The 24,187-nt window shown below is 51.4% G+C and overlaps 6 protein-coding genes across 6 annotated transcripts; 4 read left to right on the top strand and 2 right to left on the bottom strand.

Annotated features, from left to right (window-relative positions):
• Positions 1–377: 377 nt before the first annotated feature.
• Positions 378–1,236, bottom strand: N7462_007959 (peroxiredoxin family protein; the record flags this gene model as incomplete). The annotated part of the gene is made up of 5 exons (XM_057079677.1): positions 378–406; positions 463–628; positions 704–749; positions 850–949; positions 1,035–1,236. The coding sequence occupies 5 exons, from the start codon at positions 1,234–1,236 to the stop codon at positions 378–380; spliced, it is 543 nt and encodes a 180-aa protein (XP_056932347.1).
• Positions 1,237–4,247: 3,011 nt separating this feature from the next.
• skn7 (uncharacterized protein) lies at positions 4,248–6,657 on the top strand (the record flags this gene model as incomplete). The annotated part of the gene is made up of 7 exons (XM_057079676.1): positions 4,248–4,304; positions 4,362–4,378; positions 4,508–4,580; positions 4,653–4,796; positions 4,907–5,827; positions 5,893–6,082; positions 6,143–6,657. 7 exons carry the CDS (start codon positions 4,248–4,250, stop codon positions 6,655–6,657), a joined length of 1,917 nt encoding a protein of 638 aa, XP_056932346.1.
• A 1,192-nt stretch (positions 6,658–7,849) lies between these two features.
• On the top strand, positions 7,850–10,092 carry N7462_007957 (translation initiation factor eIF2B catalytic subunit epsilon; the record flags this gene model as incomplete). The annotated part of the gene is made up of 3 exons (XM_057079675.1): positions 7,850–7,981; positions 8,078–8,160; positions 8,253–10,092. 3 exons carry the CDS (start codon positions 7,850–7,852, stop codon positions 10,090–10,092), a joined length of 2,055 nt encoding a protein of 684 aa, XP_056932345.1.
• A 34-nt stretch (positions 10,093–10,126) lies between these two features.
• Positions 10,127–12,874, top strand: N7462_007956 (uncharacterized protein; the record flags this gene model as incomplete). Its single annotated transcript, XM_057079674.1, has 4 exons — positions 10,127–10,149; positions 10,278–10,298; positions 10,602–11,876; positions 11,953–12,874. 4 exons carry the CDS (start codon positions 10,127–10,129, stop codon positions 12,872–12,874), a joined length of 2,241 nt encoding a protein of 746 aa, XP_056932344.1.
• A 1,477-nt stretch (positions 12,875–14,351) lies between these two features.
• N7462_007955 (uncharacterized protein) lies at positions 14,352–17,279 on the bottom strand (the record flags this gene model as incomplete). The annotated part of the gene is made up of 1 exon (XM_057079673.1): positions 14,352–17,279. One exon carries the CDS (start codon positions 17,277–17,279, stop codon positions 14,352–14,354), a length of 2,928 nt encoding a protein of 975 aa, XP_056932343.1.
• A 4,422-nt stretch (positions 17,280–21,701) lies between these two features.
• On the top strand, positions 21,702–23,331 carry mrsA (putative mitochondrial carrier protein; the record flags this gene model as incomplete). The annotated part of the gene is made up of 7 exons (XM_057079672.1): positions 21,702–21,739; positions 22,010–22,079; positions 22,138–22,173; positions 22,216–22,390; positions 22,482–22,574; positions 22,755–23,199; positions 23,283–23,331. 7 exons carry the CDS (start codon positions 21,702–21,704, stop codon positions 23,329–23,331), a joined length of 906 nt encoding a protein of 301 aa, XP_056932342.1.
• Positions 23,332–24,187: the final 856 nt, after the last annotated feature.

Raw genomic sequence — 24,187 nt, 5'->3', positions numbered from 1 at the left:
GGTTGGGGAAAAAAGAAAGTCCTAGTGGATGAATCCATGGATACATATATCTCTTGCTAGCATCATGTCGCAGACCATTATGGCATGAAATCATGGCCGTGTACAGGTATGAAATCAGAGCACTAATATATCTGGCTGCACCGCTCAACCAGGTGAACCGCGGCTATTTTAAGAGCTGCAGGCGACCCAGAATAGATGGATCATGGATCGATCACTATAACTATAAAACACCTATAACCCTTCCCTGTCTCTCTGCCTTACCCCTTTCTCTCTATTTGTATCTAGAATATTGTATTTTCTGGGGTATAAGATGCATAGTTTACATTTCTGCTATCTATGTCTAAGGTAACCCTCCTCAGATTGTCCAATTAATGGATTTAGGCGAGCACCTTCTCGGCAGCCGAGACTAATTCCTCTTGTTAGCAAGTACGAGATTTCCCCTAGAGCGCAGAATCCACTCACCGTTGACACCAGTGTTGTCGGGCTCCACAAATGCCTCCTTAACCTTGCCATTCTCAACCAGCAGGGCATAGCGCTTGCTCCGGTTGTTGCCAAAGATGGCAGCGCTGTCGAAGCTGAGGTCCAGGGCCTCGGTGAACTGGCCAGTCGGGTCACCCAGGAAGCGCACCTAAACGAAAAATTCCTCCCGTCAGCTTTCTCAATGATTCTCAATCCAGTAGACTACCAGAAGGTGATTACATACGCCACTCTTGCCATTAGGGTCCAATGAATCCGCCCAGGCCTTGGTCCTGTTATTGATATGTGGATTAGCAATTTGTCCCATTCGGCCTGCCGCCAATTCTGACCGCAACTCAATCGCGCCCGCGGGCGCGGAGGGTCTTGGCTTACACGAAGGGATCATTGACGGAGATGACGAAGACCTGACCAGCCTCCTTGAGCTTGGGGTGGCTGATGTAGCCCGGAACGTGGGTGCTAGAGCAGGCAGGGCCTAGGGAGATTAAACAGCTGCAGTTAGCAAGCGCGTCCGAGGTCGTTGGGTTTTGTGCTCTTGGTAATTGCGAGGAAGTTCGTACTAAAGGCGGCGGGAGTGCCAATGATGACACCCTTGCCCTTGATCTCCTTGGCAAGGTTAATCTTGTTGCCGGGAGAGTTCTCAACCAGGACATCCAGGTTGGGAATGGCATCGCCCTTCTGGACGAAGTTGCGCGGGGTGCTGTGGAAGGGTGCTACCCTCACGCGGGGGACATTGGTAGCGAATCGGCGAGCAGCGAACATGGTGCAGATCGAGCAATTGAATGTCCCAGTGTCAAAAGATGGAATTGAGCGAATGTAATGACTCGGGTGAGGGATAATTATGGTGGGAGGCAGGGGAAGGGAGGACGGGTAGAAAGAAGAAGTCAGTGTTGATGTTTTGCGCTGGAGCTACCGGGGGTATCGTGATTTCGTCATCGCCGTGGAAATTTGCGGGGCCGCCGTCCTCCCAGCCAAATGGAACACAAACAGAGTAGCGTTCCCCCAAGTACTAACCCCCAGATGTTCAAGATAGATTCCAGCTACTTACCACAATCAAGCATGCACAATTTCTGGATACGGCATCCGATTTGTGCAGTCCTAGAATCATTGCATTCAATTTGGCAAGCACTTCATGTTAGAAGCTCGTCTCAAGACTGGACCAAGACCCGATCAAATGCTTTTTTCATCTATCTGTAAATAGTCCTCTCTCACGCTCTCTCTCTCTTCCTCTCGTTAGTTTATAACCAATCATCTCAATTTTCTTCATCTCTCCGTCATCATCTGCAACGTCACTAAGCCACTGGTCGTACGGGACCGGTAGACCTTGTCATGGGTAGAGGAGAGTCCACTTGTAGCTTGGAAAAGAGGCTTCCCCTTGTGCTAGAGTTACATGCCCCCTCTCAGCTCGGGGAGCGAGAAGTCAGCGATTGAGTTTGCTTGTCGATAACAGAAATTGAGATGTCAGCCATGGACTGCTCCCCGAATCATGCGCTCTATGTAAATATGCAATAACGAAATAGGCCGAATCACAGGGTGCAAAAACTTCAGGATGATGGACTGCACAACTATGAGGCTTGACAAAGACTCTAGCTTCCAACAAGTTCCTTCACAGTAATGAATCCATGACCACAACGCTTCAGTGCCCCAGCTTCCCAAGCGTGGACTACTGTAGGTCGTAGGGTGAAGTCCCATGTTCCTCTCAAGGCTATTACAGCAGGCTGCCCTTCTCCATTAGCTATTGTATCTGAGCAGCATGTGCAATCCCTTTCACCCATCCCATATCTCCATTGCTCGAAGATTTGGCATTCTCATGGCTACTTCTGCCGTTGTCTGGAGCATGCTATGAATCTCGATGGGGCTCTCATCAGGCGTGAGGTGTTGCAAAATCAGCGCAAGTGAGATCAAGCTGGGTTACATCTAGGAAGGTCTGAAAACATGGAAGAAATAGCTGGTACCCGCAGTCATCGATGCTGAGAGGTGCTCAAGATTGAGACTGGCTATAGCGACCGCCCGGCTGATAGCAGGAGTCGGGATTCAAAAAACGGCAGGAAAGCTTGATCTGAGATGAAAATGGGTAACTGGGTAGATTGTCGGTGGTCAAAGACATGGCAATGAACACATACATGATAAAATAATAATGATTTTTTGCAACATCATTCACATTGATCTGCCCACTGCTGTCGAGTCTCATACCATTTCCTCCAAGGCTCAAAGTAAACTTTCAGGAGGTTTGGAAGACGAACAACGATTGGTACTCATACAGTCGATTTCCCTCGTCGACGGCTCTGGTGGCGTAGAAGAATTACTGTTACTACTGGGGCTAATGGCAGCTGCTGCCAACATGGTTTGCCTGTTTGTCATCATAAAACAAGCCCTGCATCCATGATGTCTATGATGAGATAATTGGAGATAAATTGAATCAGGGACCTAGTAAAAGCGGTAGTAAAGAGTAGGGAGTATCATCAGTCGAAGGTATTGAATAATAAGTTGTTGCAATTTATAGAGCAGTGTTCAGACTGAGCGGATCAGAGTGATCGAAAGAGCCGCTCCGAGTCGTGCTCAGATCTACAAAAAGCAAGAAGCGGCGCCCATTTGCGCACCAAAACGATAGAGCAGCGCCAAGAACTTGGATCGGATTTCCGGTAAGTAGTAACGTCTCTGCTTCATGACTCGGGTCTCATCCAATAATAACACCCTTCTAGTCCAAGTCCTGGCCTAACGGCTGAACCAACAAGAGCAACGCTCACTAATGCTACTAGTCTGGCACCGCAATGGCTCGAACAATGCAGGCTGCCCCCCCTCCATCTCGTGCGCACTGACATTACCGGCCAACGGATGCACCTCGTTCTACCAATGATGCTATCGCGTTGCAGCCCATCGAAAGGCAGTTTTGGCTGGTCTCGGAGTGATCAGACCAAACACATTTCTCCCAAGAGCAAGCATCTACCCACCCCGCCCCTCCCTTCGTTGTTAGCGACAAGCTAGACGAGCTAGACATCGTGTCTAGTCGGGTCTAGAGCCTTGCGACAAGACACGCAAAGCACCAGGGATATACATAAATACAATAGGGCTGGCAGAATGGAAATAGAAACAAGAGCCCTCTCCTTGCATTATTACATTATTGGATTATTCCGGATCTGGCTCAGGGACCGCAGCTGGATTTCTAGACCGAGACGATTTGAAACCCGGATGTTGTGAGCAGCGCGCGGGCAACAGATGGTCGACAGTAGACCATGATGCATCGGAGTACTCTAGTTGAGGTAAAGCATGCTGTTTAGCCTGCATGGTCTGCAGAACCCAGGAAAGTTAGTATGGGCTGTCCACTCGGTACCAACTTCGACTTCGCGTCTGCATACCGGAGGAGACCAGAGCCCCGAGGGAATGAGACATCCCGATGTCCGGACGGTACTCTTTCTTGGTGGACTGGAGCGTATGTAAACGGTGGATAAAACGGTGGAGATGGGGGGTTCAGTACCAGAGCGCAGTGTACTCGGATGTACCACGCCGTACCTGCGTAGTAACTTTGGTACTTGGCTCTACCGCCAACCCCGTCAAAGTCCACCCGTTCGGCTTCTTAGAATTCCCATTCTTTTTTTCTCAGACTTTCTCCCAACCCTCGTTCACGCGTGGACTGCCTTTCTTTTCTTTTTCTCCTCTGCGCCTTTCCTCCGGTGCTCTTGGGATCTTTCGGTTTGCATCGAATCCCCGCCATCCCGCCACCCCCGGCTCCAGCCTGCTGCTCGTTCGACCGGTCGCGACCCGTCTAGCCCAGCATGGACGGTGGCCAGACCTCTTCGAATCCCGCCCCCGCTGGGAACTCCAGCGATTTTGTGAGTCTCAAGATTATCTCCTCTAGACCCGTCAAGTGATGCTAACACCATGTTCAGGTGCGCAAGCTGTACAAGTGAGTCTGCTCGTCTCCTCGGGTCCAACGCATCTGGCCCTCTAACAATCGTCGCCAACACCTTCCCCTCTCCCCCTACCTGACCGCCAAACTGCCCGACCGCGACGCATATTGACTTTTACCGGATAGAATGCTGGAGGATCCCTCCTATGCCTCCATTGTACGCTGGGGAGACGAGGGGGATAGTTTTGTCGTCTTGGAGGTAATGCGACCCCTCGACCTGATTTTTTTTCCCCTTGCGATCGCTCACCACTGACTTGCTGCGGGAATCTAGTGCGAGAAGTTCACCAAGACCATCCTACCCAAACATTTCAAGCATAGCAACTTCGCCAGTTTCGTGCGCCAACTCAATAAGTATGATTTTCACAAGGTCCGACAGAACAACGAAGAGAGCGGCCAGTCGCCATATGGGCAAAATGTAGGTCTTCCCATTTTCTGTTCCATACTTCCCTCCTCCACAGGGCCGCCCCTGGTCTTTAGTCCTCCTCAGATGCATGTTTGGCCCTGGTTAATCCTCGATTGCTATAGGCCTGGGAGTTCAAGCACCCAGAATTTCGGGCGAACAGCAAGGAATCACTCGACAATATTCGCCGCAAAGCTCCTGCGCCCCGCAAGCCCACCCAAGCCACCGATGACTCCGTTCCAACCCAACAGATCGATTTACTCAATCAACAGATTGTTGCGCAACAGCAGCAGATTCAGCACCTCTCCGACCGCTATGCTCAGCTTACTGTGGACCACCAACTTATGCTGCAGGAGGTGATGAGGGTGCAGAAGACGGTATTGAATCATGAGAATGTGATCCACCAGGTGATGAACTACCTACTCTCCGTCGATCGTCAGCGAAGGGACAGCAAGGCTCTCTCCTTCCAGGGGCAGGCCGGTACCACCATGAGCCCCTCTCAAGTCGGGGCCGTGGATGATGAGCCCTCATCTCCCCTGCAGCAGGCCTCCAAGCTGTTGAATGACATGAATGCTGAGATCCAATTTAATCTTGCAGGCATGGATTCAGCCGCTGAGGCCCAAAAGGCTGGTGCGGTCCCTGGCGCGGTTCCTGGCACGGTGCCAGTGGCTGCAGCTGCGATGGATGCGGCCGCCCGAAATGGAGCAGCTCGTGCAGTGACCGCCGCACCCCCGAATCCAGCCCTTGTCTATCCTAAGATGGGCGGGGACTTGGAGCAAGTGGTTTATCCGGTTGGTGCCACTAATGGGATTGACCCAATGTATAGCGAACACGTCAATAACGTGCCGTATCCAATGCCAACAAAACAAGAGGTCGTCGAGCCTGCGGAGGCTCGGAGGCAGTATCCTGATAACCGGAAGAAGAGCACTAATGTCGACCCTGGTTGGGTACGTAGTCCACAGATTCTTTTGGTGGAAGACGACGCGACTTGCCGACAGATTGGCGGCAAGTTCTTATACTCTTTCTCTTGTGTGATTGATACTGCTGTATGTCTTGGCCCATGGCACATATTCCATCGATTTTGACTCACCACTAATCTGCTTTTTCCTAGTTTGATGGCTTGGAAGCTGTGAACAAAATGCAGGGCGGCTCAAAATACGATTTGATTCTGATGGACATCATTATGCCAAACTTGGACGGCGTGTCCGCCTGCCATCTCATCCGCCAATTCGACCGAACCCCCATCATCGCCATGACCTCCAATATTCGTAGCGACGACATTCAGCTCTATTTCCAACATGGTAAATTTGATTTCCGTCTTCTTATCTGATTCTAAGGCACTATATACTGATTTATTAAAGGGATGGATGATGTTCTGCCCAAACCTTTCACCCGGAAGAGCCTGCTCGACATGCTGGAGAAGCACTTGGTACACTTGAAGCCCATGCAACAAGGCATCGAGGCGGCGCCGCCTACCGTGGCGGCAGTGACCATGGCTGCCCAAACATCAGCCTCTCAATCGATCAAAGAAGACAGCTCACCCGGCCAATCCCCAGCCGGTTCTATGAACAACTGGCAATCACCGGGTCAATTCCAGGGCATGCCTCCAGTTCCACCGACCATGCCCGCGGTTCAAGGACAATATGTGGCCGCGGCCGCGGCTCCACCAGCTGCATATACGGTTGACCAGAATGGGGTTCAATTCCCGGCGCCACCCGCGGTTCCCGTTCCTTCCACGGGGGCTCCTGCGCGTCCACAACATCGACGGCAAATGTCTGAGATGTCCAGCGCCACTGAAAATCCGAATGTGAAACGGCAACGCATGTACCCCCAGCCGCCTCCGATGATGGCCGTACAGGCTGGGCGACCCGCCTAAACCCTTCTATCCCTCCTCACCTCATCCGACACCCCTCGCCTCTTCTCCGCCTGTCTATTACCTTACGATTCCCACTGTCTATAATGAAGTCCTCCAAATCGTATATTGCTCTTTTCCCTTCCCGCTTGTCTTTTTGCCTCAGTCGCGGTCTCCCTATTCCTCCTCCTCCTCCTCCTCCTCCTCTTCCTCCCCCCTTACAGGTCATGGCGTTGTTGTGGGTTTTCTTATTCTGGGTGGCGAATGCGATTGCAATTCTACGCGTCAGCTTTGATATATTCTGGGCTCTGATATATACTACTTGGTAAGGTTAGGTCACCTGAACGTTAAGGGAGTAGAGATTGTTTTCATTAAGTACATATATACCTTTTCACATATCTTTCCATCTTGCTCTCTCTTTCGCTCCCTCTCCTAGTGTTTGTTTGCCCCCAGAGATTTCACAATTCTCGTCCGGGACAAGCTGCGAGTTAGATCGGATTCAAAGTCGGTTCCACATAGTTTCCTTGGGATAGAATAGAGTGATTTTTCTTCCATGGCATGTAGGGGGGCTTGCGCAGGTGTACACATCATCATTATCAACAAATTCAATGGGCCCAGTGTTCGCTCGTGTGCCTTTTCCATATCTCACTCCACACACGAACCATCCCCACCGCGTCCACAATCTCAAAGCCGGGTCGGACGAACCCAAGATCTCAGGGCTATATTTGTCGACGCGTCTAGACCTCATTCCACGATTAACGCCCAAATAAAGGGAGTCTAGACGGGCCCAGGCCTTGCAAGGGGGCATGAGACGTTCTGGACCTTTTGCGGCTGCGGCACCTGTGGCTAGTGCGGCTGTGTCATGCGCCACCAGAATCATGTGACTCCGAGTGCGCTCTTGGCGGCAAGTGCAAACAGTGCAATGACTGCAAATGAGTCAACACAGTGGGAGTCACTCCGAGGCTTGGCGGGGTTTTTTGTGCCTTCCTTTGATAGTCGAGAGCGGTCTCTGAGAACCAGCGCGGGTTCCTTTGCAAATAGACCTGCGATTTAGCCTCGGTAGAGTCCCATTTGGTGATCCTTCGTGTTCCTCAGGTATGATGAGTCTTGTGACCCTCCTTCTAGCACTTCGACAATCTTCTATCAACCTGCCCGTTCGCCTTTTTCTCTCACACATGAGGTCACCCCGATTGACGCCTTCCAGGATCCGATAATTATGGGCGCCAAGCAAAAGGGCGGCTCTAAGCCGAAGAATACGGCAGAGGAGGTGGAGGAGACGTTACAAGCGGTTGTCCTTGCAGATACCTTCGAGACCAGATTCGAGCCCTTCACTCGGGACAAGCCTAGGGTAAGTCGAAAGTGCTCTACGGACGATGGATATAGCTACGAGGAATGAAGCTTTGTTTCATCAAGACTCCAGAACTGATTTTGATATTTCGGATAGTGTCTTTTACCGCTCGCTAATACCCCTCTCATCGAGTACACCCTTGAGTTCCTGGCCAATGCTGGCGTGGAGGAAGTGTTTCTGTACGGCGGAGCGCACTCGGATCAACTAGAGAAATATATCAAGTACGATCTCTTACCTCATGGCAAAGAATGAGCTAACCGGACGCATTCAGTGCTTCAAAATGGAGAGCCCCGTCCTCGCCGTTCACACAATTGACCTTCCTCAAGTCCACCTCTACCTCCGTCGGCGACGTGATGCGTGATCTCGACGGCAAGCACCTGATTACAGGCGACTTCATCGCCGTCACTGGCGATGTCATCAGCAACCTGCCCATCGAGGGTGCTTTGAACCAGCACCGCGCTCGCCGCGCGGCTGACAAGAACGCCATCATGACCATGGTCCTGCGCGAGGCAGGCCGCAACCACCGCACCAAATCCTCCTCCGTCTCCCCCGTCTTCGTCATCGACCCAACCAAGGACCGTTGCCTGCACTACGAAGAGATTGACCACCACTCCGACGAGCACCCGACCCGCTTGAACATCGATGCCGAAACCATCCTGTCGCACGGTGAGCTGGATATTCGGCAAGACCTGATCGACTGCAGCATCGATATCTGCACCCCGGATGTGTTGAGCTTGTGGTCCGACTCATTCGATTATCAGAGCCCCCGGAAAGATTATTTGTTCGGTGTTCTGAAGGACTACGATCTGAACGGCAAGACCATCCACACCCACATTATCAAAGAGGACTACGCTGCGCGCGTGCGCAATCTGAAGGCCTACGATGCCATCAGCAAGGACATTATCTCCCGCTGGACCTACCCCCTGTGCCCCGACACGAACCTGCTCCCTGGCCACACATACGACCTACGCAAGGGCAGCCTGTACCAAGAACAGGGTGTGACACTTGCCCGGTCGTGTGTCATCGGCCGGCGCACAGTCATCGGGAAGGGAACCAGCATCGGCGACCGGACCACTGTGAACAGCACTGTCCTGGGCCGCAACTGCAAAATTGGCAAGAATGTCAAGCTGGACGGCGCGTACATCTGGGATGGGGTGGTCATTGGGGATGGCACAGACGTCCGTGGCGCCATTATTGCGGACGGCGTAGTTGTGGGCAAGAACTGCACCATCGCAGCCGGTGCCCTCCTCTCGTACTCTGTTAAAATTGCCGACGGGGTGAGTGTTGAGAGCGGCAAGCGCATCACCCGATCGCGACCCGACGGCAGCGTGGGGACGAGCGACCCCGAGGTGGTCGGCGAGGGCGGCGAAGGCTATGAATTCATTCCGGGCGAGGACGAAGACGAGGACGAGGACGACGTGAGCGTGGCCTCGTCTGGGCTGGTATACCGTATGCCGGGGCTTTCGCTGTCCTCGGCGTCGATCTCGACGCTGTCCTCCGACGTGTCGGAGGGATCATGGCCGCGGTCTGGTCGAAGCAGTTTCTCCGACGGTGAGGAGCAGGACAACTTCCACCATGACGCGTCCGTCAGCGTGTTCGACAGTCTGCGCGAGGGCGTCAGCGCGGACGTGGTGCAGCTGGAGCTGGTCAGTCTGCGCATGACCGCCAACGCTTCAGATTTCCAGGTGCGGCGAGCCATCGTCTCGTCGTTCATGAAGTACGTCCAGCAGCTGATCGAGGGCGGCGCCGATGCCGGGAAGGCCGTTAAGGATGTTTTCACCAAGTACCGCGAGGTGGTCGACCGGACCCTGTATGACCGGGAGAAGGACGACAAGAAGGACCAGGTCGACTTGCTACTCCAGCTGCAGCAGGATCTCGTGCACCGCAGCCAGGGCGGTCGCATCCTGTTGTCCATCGCGACCACACTGTACCAGTTGGAGTTGGCAGAGGAGGAGGCCTACGAGCAGTGGTGGGCTGATGAACGATCTAGCAGCAGCGAGGAACTACGGGCAGTACGAACCGAGACCCGGAAGTTCATGGACTGGCTGGAGAGCGCCGAGTCGGAGGAGAGCAGTGACGAGGAGTCGGAGGAGGAGAGTGATGATGAGTAGATGTCTTTATTATTCTTTTAACCTGTCATATACCATGGCCCCGTCGGGAGTACGGGGGTGAGCCAAGAACTATATCCGAGCACTACATGCGATGACTCGATGCCGACACGGTTTCAGCGATTTGCCTTACGGGGGCCGGACCTGCCCGACCCTCATGTAATCACGCCCTGTGGAAACTAAGTTAGTGAACCTTTTGGCCGTAACTGGTGAGTAGTGCGGTCGTTCGACCACTAGTTCCACCGGCCAATAGCTTCATACCCCAATAGCTCGGATAGTTCAATAACCGAAGAGTCAAGGGTGACGCAGAGATTCCAGCCGTGAACGAGTTACGAGTTCCCATCCGCTATAGTTCGTGGTACGCCTCGCAACCCAGCAGTGTTCAATACTACATACACGACGGTACTAGTCACCAAATTAGTTCATAACCAACGAATTGCTTTTGCCTCGAGAAACAGGCTCCCCCGGCCCCTCGACTTCAGGGCTGAAAGGTTGAGACACTCCCTGCCAAGCCAGTCATCCCTCGGTGCCTCGTCTGGAGATTCTGTGGTTCCCTCTGTCATTCCAGATCGACTCGGCCCCGAGAACGTCCAGTATAGTGCCGTATACTCGAGCGTTGATTCTGGAGCGACACGGCGACACGGTACCGCTCGATCGCAGCCCCCTTCCCCACCCCCTCCGAACCACTCATCCGCAATTTTCCCAGTGACGTTGTGGCTCACGATCCCATCCCCCCCCCCTACCTCGTTTTCTCTTCCCCCCTCCCCCCATCTGAATTTCCCTCTGGTCTATCCTCGCCGGCTCCCTGCCGCCCCCGTGTTCACCACGCCTCCCTCCACGCGGAAGAGAAAGGCGGCCGAGGCGATTGCGGACGACGACCAGCCTCCCCCCAAAGCCAAAGCCGCCCCCCAGGCTGCCCACGCCCGGATCGCCACTGCCTCCGACGACCGGCTGCGCAATAAACCCTCCACCCTTCCTGTGGCCTCACAGGACGAACGAGGCAGCTCGACTAGTTCCGCCAGCCAGAAGAAGAGGGAGATCGCGACTCCCGCGACCACCGCGGGCAGCATGGACTCCGACGACGATTTCCTGAGTGATGTCTCCAGCCCGGACGACTTTCTCGACACTCAGGGAAGCGATGACGAGAGCTTAGGTGAAGGTAAGTTGGGCCAGGGAGTGCAAAAAATGCACTGCCCGGATGAGACTCCCCTTGCAACCAGGACGATGAACGCTGACTCGGCATCTCTTCGTTCCTTGCCAGACTTCGGAGACCTGGACGCCGGATTCTCCGACGATAAAGATCTCCTCAAGCAGAAACGAAAACCGTACGAAGTCGATTTTAAAATCCTAGACCCGCCCGACATCGAACGGGAGCAGAACGTGCAGATCGTCGAGGTCTCCGCGATCCTCGGGCTGCCGCCGGAGTCGGCTGCCATCCTGCTACGCTTTGGACGATGGAAGCAGGAGAAGCTCATCGAGGGCTATATGGAGCGCCCTGAGGCAACATTAGAAGATGCCGGACTAGGGACGAACTTCGAGGGCACCGCCAAGACGGAGACCATCAAGGGCTTCTCGTGTGAGATTTGCTGTGAGGACGGTGATGATCTCGAGACCTATGCGATGCGCTGTGGCCACCGATTCTGTGTCGACTGCTACCGCCATTACCTGGCGCAGAAGATCAAAGAAGAAGGCGAAGCGGCTCGTATTGAGTGCCCCGGTGATAACTGCCATCGTATTGTGGACTCGAAGTCGTTAGATCTCTTGGTGACGGACGACTTGAAGGATCGGTGAGTCACGCGACTAACGGTGTTCGAAATCAGTGATGGTGGATTATAAAGGCTAACATACTTTTTTCGACCATAGCTACCGAACACTCCTCATTCGGACGTATGTGGATGATAAGGATAATCTACGGTGGTGCCCGGCGCCCAACTGTGAGTATGCTGTCGATTGTGCTATCAAAGCTCGGGACCTCCGCCGGGTTGTGCCAACGGTGCGATGTGCTTGTAAGCATGAGTTCTGCTTTGGTTGCTCTCTGAACGACCACCAGCCCACTCCGTGTGCCCTGGTCAAGATGTGGTTGCAGAAGTGCGAGGACGACTCCGAAACTGCCAACTGGATTTCGGCGAATACCAAGGAGTGTTCTAAGTGTGGATCAACCATCGAAAAGAACGGCGGCTGCAACCATATGACCTGCCGCAAGTGCAAGCATGAGTTTTGCTGGATGTGCATGGGGCTTTGGTCAGAGCATGGCACCAGCTGGTACAACTGCAACCGGTATGAGGAGAAGTCCGGCTCGGACGCTCGTACCGCGCAAGCCAAGTCGCGCGCCTCGTTGGAGCGCTACCTTCATTATTATAACCGGTACGCGAATCACGAGCAGTCTGCCAAGCTGGATAAGGATTTGTACCTGAAGACCGAGAAGAAGATGAGTAGCCTGCAGTCGCAGTCTGGTCTCTCATGGATTGAGGTGCAATTTCTCGATACAGCCTCACAAGCCCTGCAGCAGTGTCGTCAGACACTCAAGTGGACGTATGCGTTTGCCTTCTATCTCGCCCGTAACAATCTCACCGAGATGTTCGAGGATAACCAGAAGGACCTGGAAATGGCGGTTGAGAGTCTCAGTGAGATGTTTGAAAAGCCGGTGCCTGAGCTAGCTGAGCTGAAGGTTGACATTTTGGATAAGACGGCCTACTGCAACAAGCGTCGGGTCATCCTGTTGAGCGATACCGCCGAGAATTTAAAGAATGGTGAGCAGTGCCCTGCGCGGGGAGTTGCAATGTGATTTCTTTCTAACAGTATCTTGAATAGGTGAATGGTCGTTTAATATTGAGTGGTGAAATGCATGTGGACTAGCCTTTTTCCCACTCTTGAAATCCTCCCTATAATCGACCGTCGATGTGACTTCCCACGATATGATGAACGAACTCCTTCCCTCCCTTTTCCCGACTTGTTTCTCTCCTATCCTCCTCCACCCCGCCGCCCCTCATACTTTGTCCTTTTTGGGATTTTTCAAGACCCAGCCGCCTCCGCAGTGGCCCCTGCACTGCTTGAAATGGCCTCATTGCTCCTCCTCTTGCTCTTCCCCTGACCCCCGAAATCACCTGCATACAATGTTTCAATTCCGAACTTCTCCCTCTTACTTTGCCCCTCTCTTTTTCTTTGATATGTTTGATCTTCTGGATTCTTCTCATGGTACCGGGAGGTTGCGGCGCAGAGGTGTTGAGATTACCATGGTCAGATAGCAGTGCACTATACGTTCATAGCCAGCCAGCGATTTGTTTCTCTTTCTTCTCGTGCATGATCTATATCTGGGGAGACAACAATAGAAATTCTCCTCTTAGCCCCGATCCTGGCTCGACTCCTTGCAGTCACGTAGTCCTCCACTCTTCTTCTTTCGTGCCTACTATATCCATGTAGCCGTAGACAGTAGATCATATCTAACTCGGGGAAGATGCAGACACTATTTATTTATACGGGATAAATTTCTGACGTCTCGTGGTGTTCCATTTCCCTTCTAGGAATCGCTGCTTTCTGACCACTTAGTAGAATCCACCTCGCTCTAGACCATGTTCCCGTGCCCTGAAAGGCCGAGGTAGTCATGTTGCAGTCTTTTGCAATGGCGTTGAAGTACTCCATTTAGGACAGCCTTGATCTGACTCAACCTCCCCACATGAAGTACTAGTTATTACGGATATTAGGGACGCGATTAAGACGTCAGCAATCCGTTAGGATCGACCATCGAGATATACGTGGGCCGCAGCAACAGAGGTAATTGCTGTAAGTACCCCATTCATTCAAGCCAATACCTGGGTTTCCTACATTTCAAACATGAATCATTCAATAATGATGATGGCCTAGAAATCAATATCGCCAAATAGAAGAGTAGCAGTTTACTTAAATGGCGCAACGGTGTAGAGTGTAGATCAAATAAAGTTGTCAGTGTCTTAAGGAGTTAAAATGGCAAGATGGATACGTTATAAGTAATACTTTGAGAAGATATACTATCATAGATTATTGAATTTATCCACATACCTCTGAAGGAAAAAGTGTTTGCTACTTCAATCATTGATGGATTCATCGAGAGTGATGATTGTGCCTAATTATGCTGTATCATTTCAAAATTGTTCACAAGATTTTTATCATGCAATATAAGTGACGGTAAAAGTGCCGCCTCGGGAAATTATCGGCTCCCGGAGCACAGAACAAGTTAATCCGCAGGTCCAAATCAACCACTAAGATCACTCCCATCACAATGTGTCTTACTCCTCCGTCCAACTGACTCTACCACTGCGGAACTGGCTCACTAGCCCGATGGGCAACAACCCTGGGTCGACTATATTGAACCCGCCAAATCGATCCACAATCTCCGGCCCATACAGCTGCGCCAGCCATTTCCAGTAGGACGACATCATCTCCCAATTCGACCGGATCCCAGATAGATTGAGCTGGCTCTGCAGCTGACCAAGACCCAAGGTAACGGGTCCAGAGACATCCTGGCGAATCTCCTCCTGCCGCGGCCGCTTCAAGAGTTGATCATAGACCCACACCAACTGGTGTTGGAAACCGTAGTTCACAGACCCCCGGTGACGGGTATATTCCTCGAATGACATGAAGTGGTCCGCATCTTCAGGGCGATAACGACGTTGGTATTCAAGGCTGTCTTTATCCTTTTCGTCGTATCGTCGCTTGAGGGCGGCGTATGCACTCTTCTCTGCTTCGAAGAAATCCTCGAGCAAGGAGTCGGGGTCGGACACGATCGAATCACGGAGGGCAACGAGATTGATGAATGGGCTAGATAGCTCTAGTCCTCCGAGATCGATCGGGAGGAAGAAGTATCCATCGGGGAGATTCTCCGTGCCAAAGCGTGATTGAATCTTGTCACGCAGGTAGGTAATCACGCTGCTGTCCCCTCTACCTCCTTCCGGACCCAAAGAGAATATCTTGCGTTGAATCCGCTCGTGCGTCTGTAACATCATGTCGACGTGTCGTTGACCGAAACAGTTCGCCGGCATCCCAAAGTTGTAAGTGAAGAACGTGGATGCGTAAGAGTTCCAAGCCTGTATCCACCCAAAAATGCTGCTTTGCTTGTCGTACAGCTGGCGCTGTAACTCCTTGATATGCTCGTCTACCATTTCTTGGTCGATCTCGAAATTGCCGGACTCGGCGTTGAGGTACAGCATTCCCCATCGAATTTTGCCCTTCGGTAGGACAGGGTGAAGGGTTGATTTCTGCTCCGTCTCTTTAGCGGTTATATGAGCACCGCCACTGGTGTCTGCGCTAATGGAAATGCCCATCGTCTCGTTGAAGCGCTGAATGGCCTTCCACGCGGTCACGCATGTTTCCTGGTCGCGGGACCAGAACCACATATCGTCGTTGACTCGCCAGAGTAGCTCGCCGTCGCATTCCTTATTAATCATCAAGTCGAGGCAGAAGAGTGTGGTCTCGCCAAATAGCTCACTCAATACATGCGACCCCGGGGTTCCTCGTCGGCGTGTTCGCGGCTCTGCATCGGGCTCATCCATAAACCTCAACGGCGCAGCGAGGAACTTCTCGAAAAAGCTCAGCCACTTCTCCGATACGCCGAGAAAGCTGAGGACTGCCAGAATTGTGGAGTGAGGCAGGCTCGGGTACAGGGATTGGTACTGAGCTCGGAAGCAAGTAATCTCCCCATAGAGCCGTTTGTTGATGATTGTGTCTGCGCTCAAGAGAAGTAAAAGGTTCTGTTTCGCCTGCGACTGGTTGGCGGGTGACTTCACGCTCGCGCCCCAGATATCATCGTAGGTGGCATCCGGGTCGTGAGAAGTGGCATCCTCGTCGTCGAACAGAGCAAACCCCATGTCCTCATCGGATTCTGCCATGTCCTCGTCTTCACCGGAATTGGCTGACTTGAGGAATCTCGCCACTCCCGCCGGTGATTGTACTCTGCGTGCGGACGGCTTTGATCGGGCTTTTTTGGCGTGACCCCAAGAGGAGGCCTCTTCTTCGCCTTCCTCATGCTTTCGGATTTGGAACTCGGTATCAAGCAGCTGCGAAACAAAATACGCCTTTCGATGAATGGATTCCTTGGTGATTTGCACATTGGGTTTATCACTGCATTTGTCGAGGAAGAACTCGCGACGCTTTTTATCGATAGCCGGGACCTGGGATCGCAGGGTTTTCCAGTAATGGCGCGTCTTTCGGAAGTCATGCAGGGCGCTTTTGAAAAATACGGACCACTTGACACCGAGGTAGTGCAAAAATATCGCCTGGATGAGGTCTTCATGCATGCGAATCTGGTATGTGCCATTCATCTGGCGTCTTTGCTCGACGTGGACAGCAGGTCCCCATGTCCACGCATGTAGGCCGGCCAGCCGCATGTTAAGCACGTCGGACAACTCAGTTAGGACGGTGTCATCCTTCTGGAACTCTCGCAAGGCCGCCCGTTGCTTGTCCGTCACCAGGTCGGAATTCAGCAGCCCATTGATCACCCATTTGAGAGTTCCAAACGTAATCTGTCCGAGGGAGAGTCTGTTTTCGAAGGCTGCAACTTTGTCCCGGAGGGCGCATAACGTCTTCTCCACGCTTCGTGCTTGGTCTGTCTCTCCCTCCTGCTCAGGGGGACCGATTCCAGAAAAGAGCTCTGTGAGGAAAGCAGTCATAGTCTCCGCTTTATGTCCAGCAGGAGTGAACACGACCTTCTCCCACGCCTGTCGACTTTCCATCTTGGCCGTACTCGCGAGCTTCTCAAAGTCATCCTGGGACGCCGTAAGGGGCTGTGAGCTTCGGTTTTTCTTGACCGACAACCACTCCATAGTGAGCTGTGCGAAGAGTGTCGCGTATTCGTATTTAAGCGTCTGGATGTCAAGATAGCGGAGTAGCGACTGATGCCAGCGCTCGGTCATATCTGGCGAAATTGCAGGATCATACTCGGCTTGTTTGAGGAATCGGTCGAGGTTGGTAAGGGCTATTTCGAGTTGTTGGTGATTGCTCGAACCTACCACCACGCGGCCGTCTTTGACGGTGATGTTGAAGCACGACTTGACTCCATCGGCGAGGGCACGTATCTTCGCGATCGGTGAGACTAGAGACTCCGCTGTTTGCAGGGCGGACGCTTTGCGCTCCAGGAATATCTGGCGCTTGAGGGAGAGCTCCTCGAGCTTTGCATCGGTGATGTGTTGCAGTGTTAGCGAGTACTCTGACGAAGCCATTTTGATGTTGGTCTCGATGTTTTGGAGAGAAAAGAAGGAGTGAATGTGAGATGGAGCAAGAAAGTGGTACCTGATAATTTAGTCCGGGTGGTGCCCTGCGGGGTGGGGATTATGGTTCTCCCTATGATGTGAGGCTCAGCGACGTATGGGACATTATTGGGTAACACCACTGTGACTCAACAACGATCGCGTGGGGGCCATTGACACTGTGCATTCGCTGATTGGTTTTTTGACTTAAAGACCCCTTCAGCTCCGCATCGAGTGGGTATAGTCCATCATAGTGTTGGCAATACTGCAAGCAGCAAGAAAGAGACGACCAAGAGCGTTCCAGGCACTTCAAACTGGCAATTTAAGATGGATTATGTAAAGCTATTGAGCGAAAAGATTAATTCCTATGTCTACGATGACACCGATGATGGAGGTACTGTAATAAGGGAGTGTGTATTCAACGGCTTTAATTGATTAGACTTGAGCCTTTTGCCTCATTCTAAGAATGTACGACAACCTATACGATATCTTGTTATAGAAGGATACAGTGGAGAAGCGGTATCGTCTGCAAGCTTAGGTCAGGCCTTGGCAATGGGTCTTAGGAAAGGAAGAGGCCATGTACGATACACAAAATGATGAAAGCTTGACCACAATGAGATTGGAAAGAACTAGCGTGAGCTTTAGAGGGCGATCTGAAATCAAGATCATCGCCTGAAATGTTTGCATCAGCCTTCATGAAAAAGCCGACAATCTAAATCGAAGAACAATCCACGACGAACAAGTGACGAGAAACGGGTAGCGATAAACGGCGAATCATCCTCTTTGACCAATCGATCACCAGCGGTTGGTCAACGAGGGGATGTAGAATCCGAAAACATAAGGTATAACAAACGGGCGTAAAGACTTAGTATCACGATTTCTATCAAGCAAATCTACAAGCCAGCACCTCGTAGGAGGTCTAGGATGTTATTATCTGTCTAATCTTTTGCCTATTTTCACGAAACGTTTGCTAATCTACGGCACATAGTAGATGAATAACTCAGGAAAATCTTATAGCGGTGTCGGGGGGTATATTTAGTCTTCTTTTGATCCGCATTATTGGCCATAATACTGGGGCTCCGCGGAACTCTATTAGTTCCCCACCGCTTCGGGAACGATCCGATTTACGACATCATTTGAAACCTTCCCCCTTTATCAAAAATGTCATTCTTTATGAAGGTTTCCTGTGACTGATTTCTCCTTCATGGAATGGTTTTCCCTCGAGAAGGATGATTCGGAAATGCTGCTGCCTAATTCAACACAATGTTAATTACATCATGTGTGTTTCCAATCTTGAGGACAAAAGTCTTCATTCTAGATAGCCTTGTAAGATCCTCAAGATTCAGTTGATGTGTGAATAATACAAAACCTTCTTCTTGATAATCGAGTCGCTATTCTAATTCTCCATTGATCACTCTACTAGTTTGTGGAAGCCATCTTCTCCATCTGACCTTCTGGGTCATTGTCAATTAGATCTCTACAATTGTTACTTTGACCTTGCGCTATTTTCTTACACTAGAGTAGATCTTCTTCTAATTTGTTACAGAACCTGTTCTTATTGGTCTTGATTCGATCTTGATTGTTAATCTTAGTATCACTTTATCTACTGCTGCTCAATTTGATTAATGTTATTCTTAGTACAAACGGCATGTTGCTTTTGTATGATGCCTTTCTCTAAGTATCGACGGCGTCGGCAATAATACTCGGCACTACGAGGTTGGCTTTTGCCCTTTAAGATTAGATCAGGAATATATATAGCCTTGAGAAGCGGTCTTTCTAAGTGGAGAGGAGAATAGTAGGGTATGAGAGGGAGAAATAATGTTAAGAGAAGGAACGAATAATAAAGGAAGCGGCAAAGGCCGAAGCCTAGAGAAAATATTGTATTGAAAGAGGTAACAAAATAGACTGCCTTTAGAGGAGGGGTGCAGTGAATAGAGCTACATTTGATAGGGGCAGCCCCTTAAATATTAAAGAGGATTTAAGTATGGCCTAGCGTATAATAGAAGGACCTTTTCCATTTTTTCGACTAGCGGCTATAATCGGATAAAAACAGATAGACATGACAACATACCTGACTACCTACCATAAGCATCCTGAGCATCCTAAGTGAAGAAAGAGCTGATCCCTGAGCAACCCTAAGCCACTATGAGTGCTCAGGGAGCAATTCATGATCACTCAGGGAGCACACGGAAATAGTCGGCGGAAATAAATCCTCAGTAACTAATATTGTGGTAAAACGAACTCTTAAAACAATGTCAAAATTAGCCGTTTTCGGCGTCGAATTTACCGTTACCTAGCATTGTGGTGTAAATACGTTTCCCACGTTCTCAGGATTGTAAAAATACTAATTTAGTATGTTTGACCGCCCATCATGTCTTGTGGGCCATTCAAAATCCCTTTTGTACCCTTTCACTATGCGAAGTCTAAGCCAGCCAGTCATCAAATTGAGGCCACGCTTGTTCACGTATCATTTTATGACGCCCGATGGAATGATGACCTCCTTATGACCACTTATCACCTCGTCCTAACATCTCCCATTCCTAATACACTGTCTGATAGATGGTGAAAGTCTGTCGTGAACAATCTCTGGAACCATTCATTTGACGGTGCACTTATGAGTTTAGTAATGCCAGCTCTCGTCGCCTCGCAATTTGCTTTTCCACCCCGACTTCACCTCTTATGAAAATATTTGTTATTGATCTAGACGGTATTCATGAGAGTCATATCGGCCCACCGGAGAGTGGTTTCTACTCCGGTTCTATCCCGGTTGTTAATCCGAATTAGTGCTCCCCATAGAAAGAAACAGCCACGGCTAACCTGTCTATAAAAATTTTTCCTTTCTTACCTCACTCTCCTTGCTGGTAAAGAGCCAGTCAGCTGCGACGAGGGGGGCCTCCAGACTATTGATATGATGGACAGCGGTTTACGTACAGGAAGGGATAAAGCGGCTGGATTTAGTCCGAGTTAATGCCCACTCCGGACCTCGGCAGGCCGAGCGGCAAAGTCGCGTGTTCAGGCTCAGCCCCCTCCACTTTAGGGGATGGGGGTGACGACAGGCTCGTATTCCACCACTTGGCTGACGAGCACATAGAGTTGGAAAGGGCTCTTTGCGTTTATGTCTTTGTTTTTTCTCGTGTTCTTTGTGTACGTGTGTAGGAGAGATGGGGCGATAAGAAGCAAAGCTAGTGGTGCATCGAGTACTACAAGAACTATTTGGGACTCGGCACTCCGGCCAGAGTATGGATGGGTCTAGGGATAAGTGTCGGGGATCAAATGGCGCCCGCCAACGTTCGCCAGCGGATCTTTTTAAACGATCTTCTCGAAGGGTGGAAAGGTTCGACGGGACTGCCAGTTTTTGCCAGTGGGCAATCCAGCAATTGACGCTCCACTCGACTCCAGGACGCCAATGCACACTAGTCCGATCGAAGAGGGGGTTGAATTAATTAATTCGTTTAGCCTGGGCCGGCTTATCAGATTGATAATTTGGTACCAAACCTGGTACCGCGAGAGTACCTGTATGGATGGGGCATAAAGCCTAATCGAGAAAGGTACCGCGACAGTATTTTGAGCGTACCGGGGCCCGGAGGCGTCCGCTTTAACCAGCCTGGCTGTGGCCCGGGGGTCTCAGGGAAGTACATGCCTAGCTCGGTTGCCCTTGGAGCAATGCAATTCCGCCGTGCCGGACCCAATCAAACAGAACGAACAGGCCCCGTTAGGTAAGCTCCGTCATCGGATCCTCGGGGTCGGGGCTCTGGGCGCTGGCTTCTGAGTAATCGGAGATACAGGCAACAAACCAGGCGTTGGTTCTCGGGGATCGAGATAGCGGAGATACGCAAAACAGAAGGCAAAGGGGGTATGAAGGTCGGTTATAACGGCCATAGCGATGTATGGGGTGTAGAGGTGTCGGGGTGTTGAAGCGAACAATTGCAGGTGTATAGAAGGCAGCGAGCGGATCTCGGGGGCAAGGGAGAGTGGAATCCGGCGACGGTCGGCCGTCAATAATTCGTGTTTTTTAGTGCCGAGGCGGGTTGGGTCCTGTTCCTCAACGCCAGCGATCTCCCTTTCTTTCTCCGGGTCCCCCGAAAAAAAAAAGGTTAGCTCCAGTGACAAAAAAAAGAAACCAACCCGCGGGATCTTCTTTTTGTTAGCGACCTCCCCTACTCTTCCCTTGTTCGGTGTGCTCGATCTGTTTTGGCCGGGCAAAGAAATCTTGTGCCTGCTTTTGCTCCACGGAGAACCCCGTTTACCTCATCCTTCTTCACGAGCACCCGCTTCCTCGCGACAACCACCTCGATCACGATCTCACACGATTCCTCCTTCCCAAAGACCTCCTCTCCACACCCGAATCCCTTCTCCCTGAATTGCGCTTGCAGCGCCTTGAGCTAGCAGAGCTCCATGGCGGCGACCGACCAGATCCCGGTTGAGGAATATGAGTACGTTCATGGTCCGCGGTGTGAACGGTGCCTCCGCGGGCAAGCCACCCCAATCATTTTATCCAGTCCAGTCGCCCCTTCGCTTGTCCTTCCATCATGAGCGATCCAGCGATTGAGCGATTGAGCTCTCCACGGGTGGTTCCATCGTGTTGAACTGGGGATTGGGGATGCTCCCCGACGGGATGAGGCTTCACGCTTTTTTTTCCCTGCAGCGGCTGTACCGCCCTCACCTCCTGAGATCACTCCAAGCTAATCGCATCTTATTTCTAGTTATGAAGCCCTCCCATCCAACTATGGCCTCGGCCGGAATATGCTTGCTGGTGCTTTTGCTGGTATCGCGGTATGGCGGTGGATGGACACCTAGACAGATGGATCTGGAGCTGATGGTCACATTTTAGGAGCACTCTGTGATGTATCCTGTGGACCTGCTCAAGGTATGTGGCCTTTGCTCTCTGAAGACATGACTATCCAACCAGTTGGGATGGACGCTGACCGGTTGCATTTTGGATGGTTCGCAGACTCGCATGCAAATCCTGAACCCCTCCACAGGCGGCCTTTACACTGGGTTGACCAATGCGGTCTCAACAATCTATCGGATCGAAGGCTGGCGGACACTTTGGAAAGGTGTTTCGAGCGTGATTGTCGGCGCTGGTGCGTTTTTTCTCGTTTCTTTTCTTTCTTTTTTTTTTTCGCAGACTTGGTGCACACTCGATTGGTCGCAGGGTGGCTGATGATTTTTTAGGTCCGGCACACGCGGTGTACTTCGGCACATATGAGATCGTGAAGGAGATGGCGGGTGGTAATGTGGATGATGGACACCATCCGTTGGCAGCTGGTAAGGCCTTGCTGGAGGAAGGATCAAGTGCTTTGAAGAGGTCGCGTGACTGACTGGGGAAAAAACAGCATTGAGCGGTGCCTCTGCCACTATTGCGAGCGACGCGCTGATGAACCCCTTTTGATGGTGAGTCGATCTGTTGCGAGGATTGGACCTAGTCCAGCGCTGATTTTGGACCAGTGATCAAGCAAAGGATGCAGGTCCACGGATCTGTCCACAAGTCTCTGATGCAATGCGCCAAAACTCTCTACCGCACCGAGGGACTCCAGGCCTTTTACGTCTCCTACCCAACCACCCTCTGCATGACCGTGCCCTTTACTGCCACCCAATTCGTTGCATATGAGTCCATCTCGAAGGTGATGAACCCATCTCAGGAATATGACCCGTTCACTCACTGTATGGCCGGTGGTCTTGCGGGTGCTTTTGCGGCCGGTATCACTACTCCTCTTGATGTTGTGAAGACCCTCCTTCAAACTCGTGGCCTTGCAGAGAGCGAGGAGATCCGCTCTGCCCGTGGTCTGTTCAATGCTGCCGCCATTATCAAGCGCCAGTTTGGTTGGTCTGGATTCCTTCGCGGCATGCGGCCTCGTATTATCTCCACTATGCCCAGCACAGCTATCTGTTGGTAGGTTTTCCACCTTTTTATCGCCTGCTTCGGCTATATTGGATCGTGTGAGAGTGTCTACTGACCCTTGGCTCCACCCATAGGACTTCGTACGAGATGGCCAAGGCCTACTTCAAGCAACTCCCTGAATAGAGCCTCTCGACGGCTTGTCACACCTGATCACCTCTTGCCGATTTAACCCACTGCCATCAATTCCGACCACTCTGTTCCGCCTTTTTTTTTGTTTCACACAACATGTTTTTGTGGACACCACATAATACTCTTGTTCTTTTTCTCCAATCTCTCTGATCTCTCGAGATGATATGAGCTTGTTCTAGGTCCATTTGCGAGGCTTTGATGACATGGGCAGTGCCCTCCAAAGCTTCTAATGTTGGCTGTTCATATTAGGGCTGGAGAAAGCCCAACTCGATCTTCTTGCATGTTTGGGGTCATTTCTTTTTCTTCATCCAAAAAAGCGATTCTGGCAATGTACAGTTTGAGGAACCAGGAATGGACTGAAATAGGCAGCTGGACACTGGCTGATGGATCGATCTCGATTCTTCACTTTTTCTCTTCTTTTCCGACGCTCTCCCGTCCGATGTGTGTTCTATCTCGTTACCGGCGTTGGAACGTGAAACCTCGGGTTTTGATTTATTATGCGGGCTGGGTTTCTCTTTGTTGCATCGATATACGTTTTTTATTGTTCGAGCTTCTTGCATGTACCGATAGACGTGCCATTACGAGGAATCTAGAAAGTGATATCCGAAAGCATACGGTCATTGGTGGCCTTCTTGACCATCTTCAAGTAGTATTTTAATCGCAGGTCTGGATTCGTAGTAGACCAGATCCCTCTCTTGGTCTCCTAATGCCCCTTTGTCCAACTAGGCGACGACTGAGACAATGTGTTAGAACGGAAGGCCGATATAGTCCGCATGCAGAAGTTGCCGAACCGACGACGTCACGCGAAAACTTCTCCCCTCACAAACGGCGGGAGATCATCGCTTCCAAC

This window comes from Penicillium macrosclerotiorum (genome assembly GCF_028827735.1).
Source record: "Penicillium macrosclerotiorum strain IBT 26536 chromosome Unknown utg000007l_segment0_segment0, whole genome shotgun sequence".
Taxonomy (NCBI): domain Eukaryota; kingdom Fungi; phylum Ascomycota; class Eurotiomycetes; order Eurotiales; family Aspergillaceae; genus Penicillium; species Penicillium macrosclerotiorum.
The sequence above is the reverse complement of the archived record's forward strand: the minus strand, read 5'-3'. Positions and strand labels throughout refer to the sequence as shown.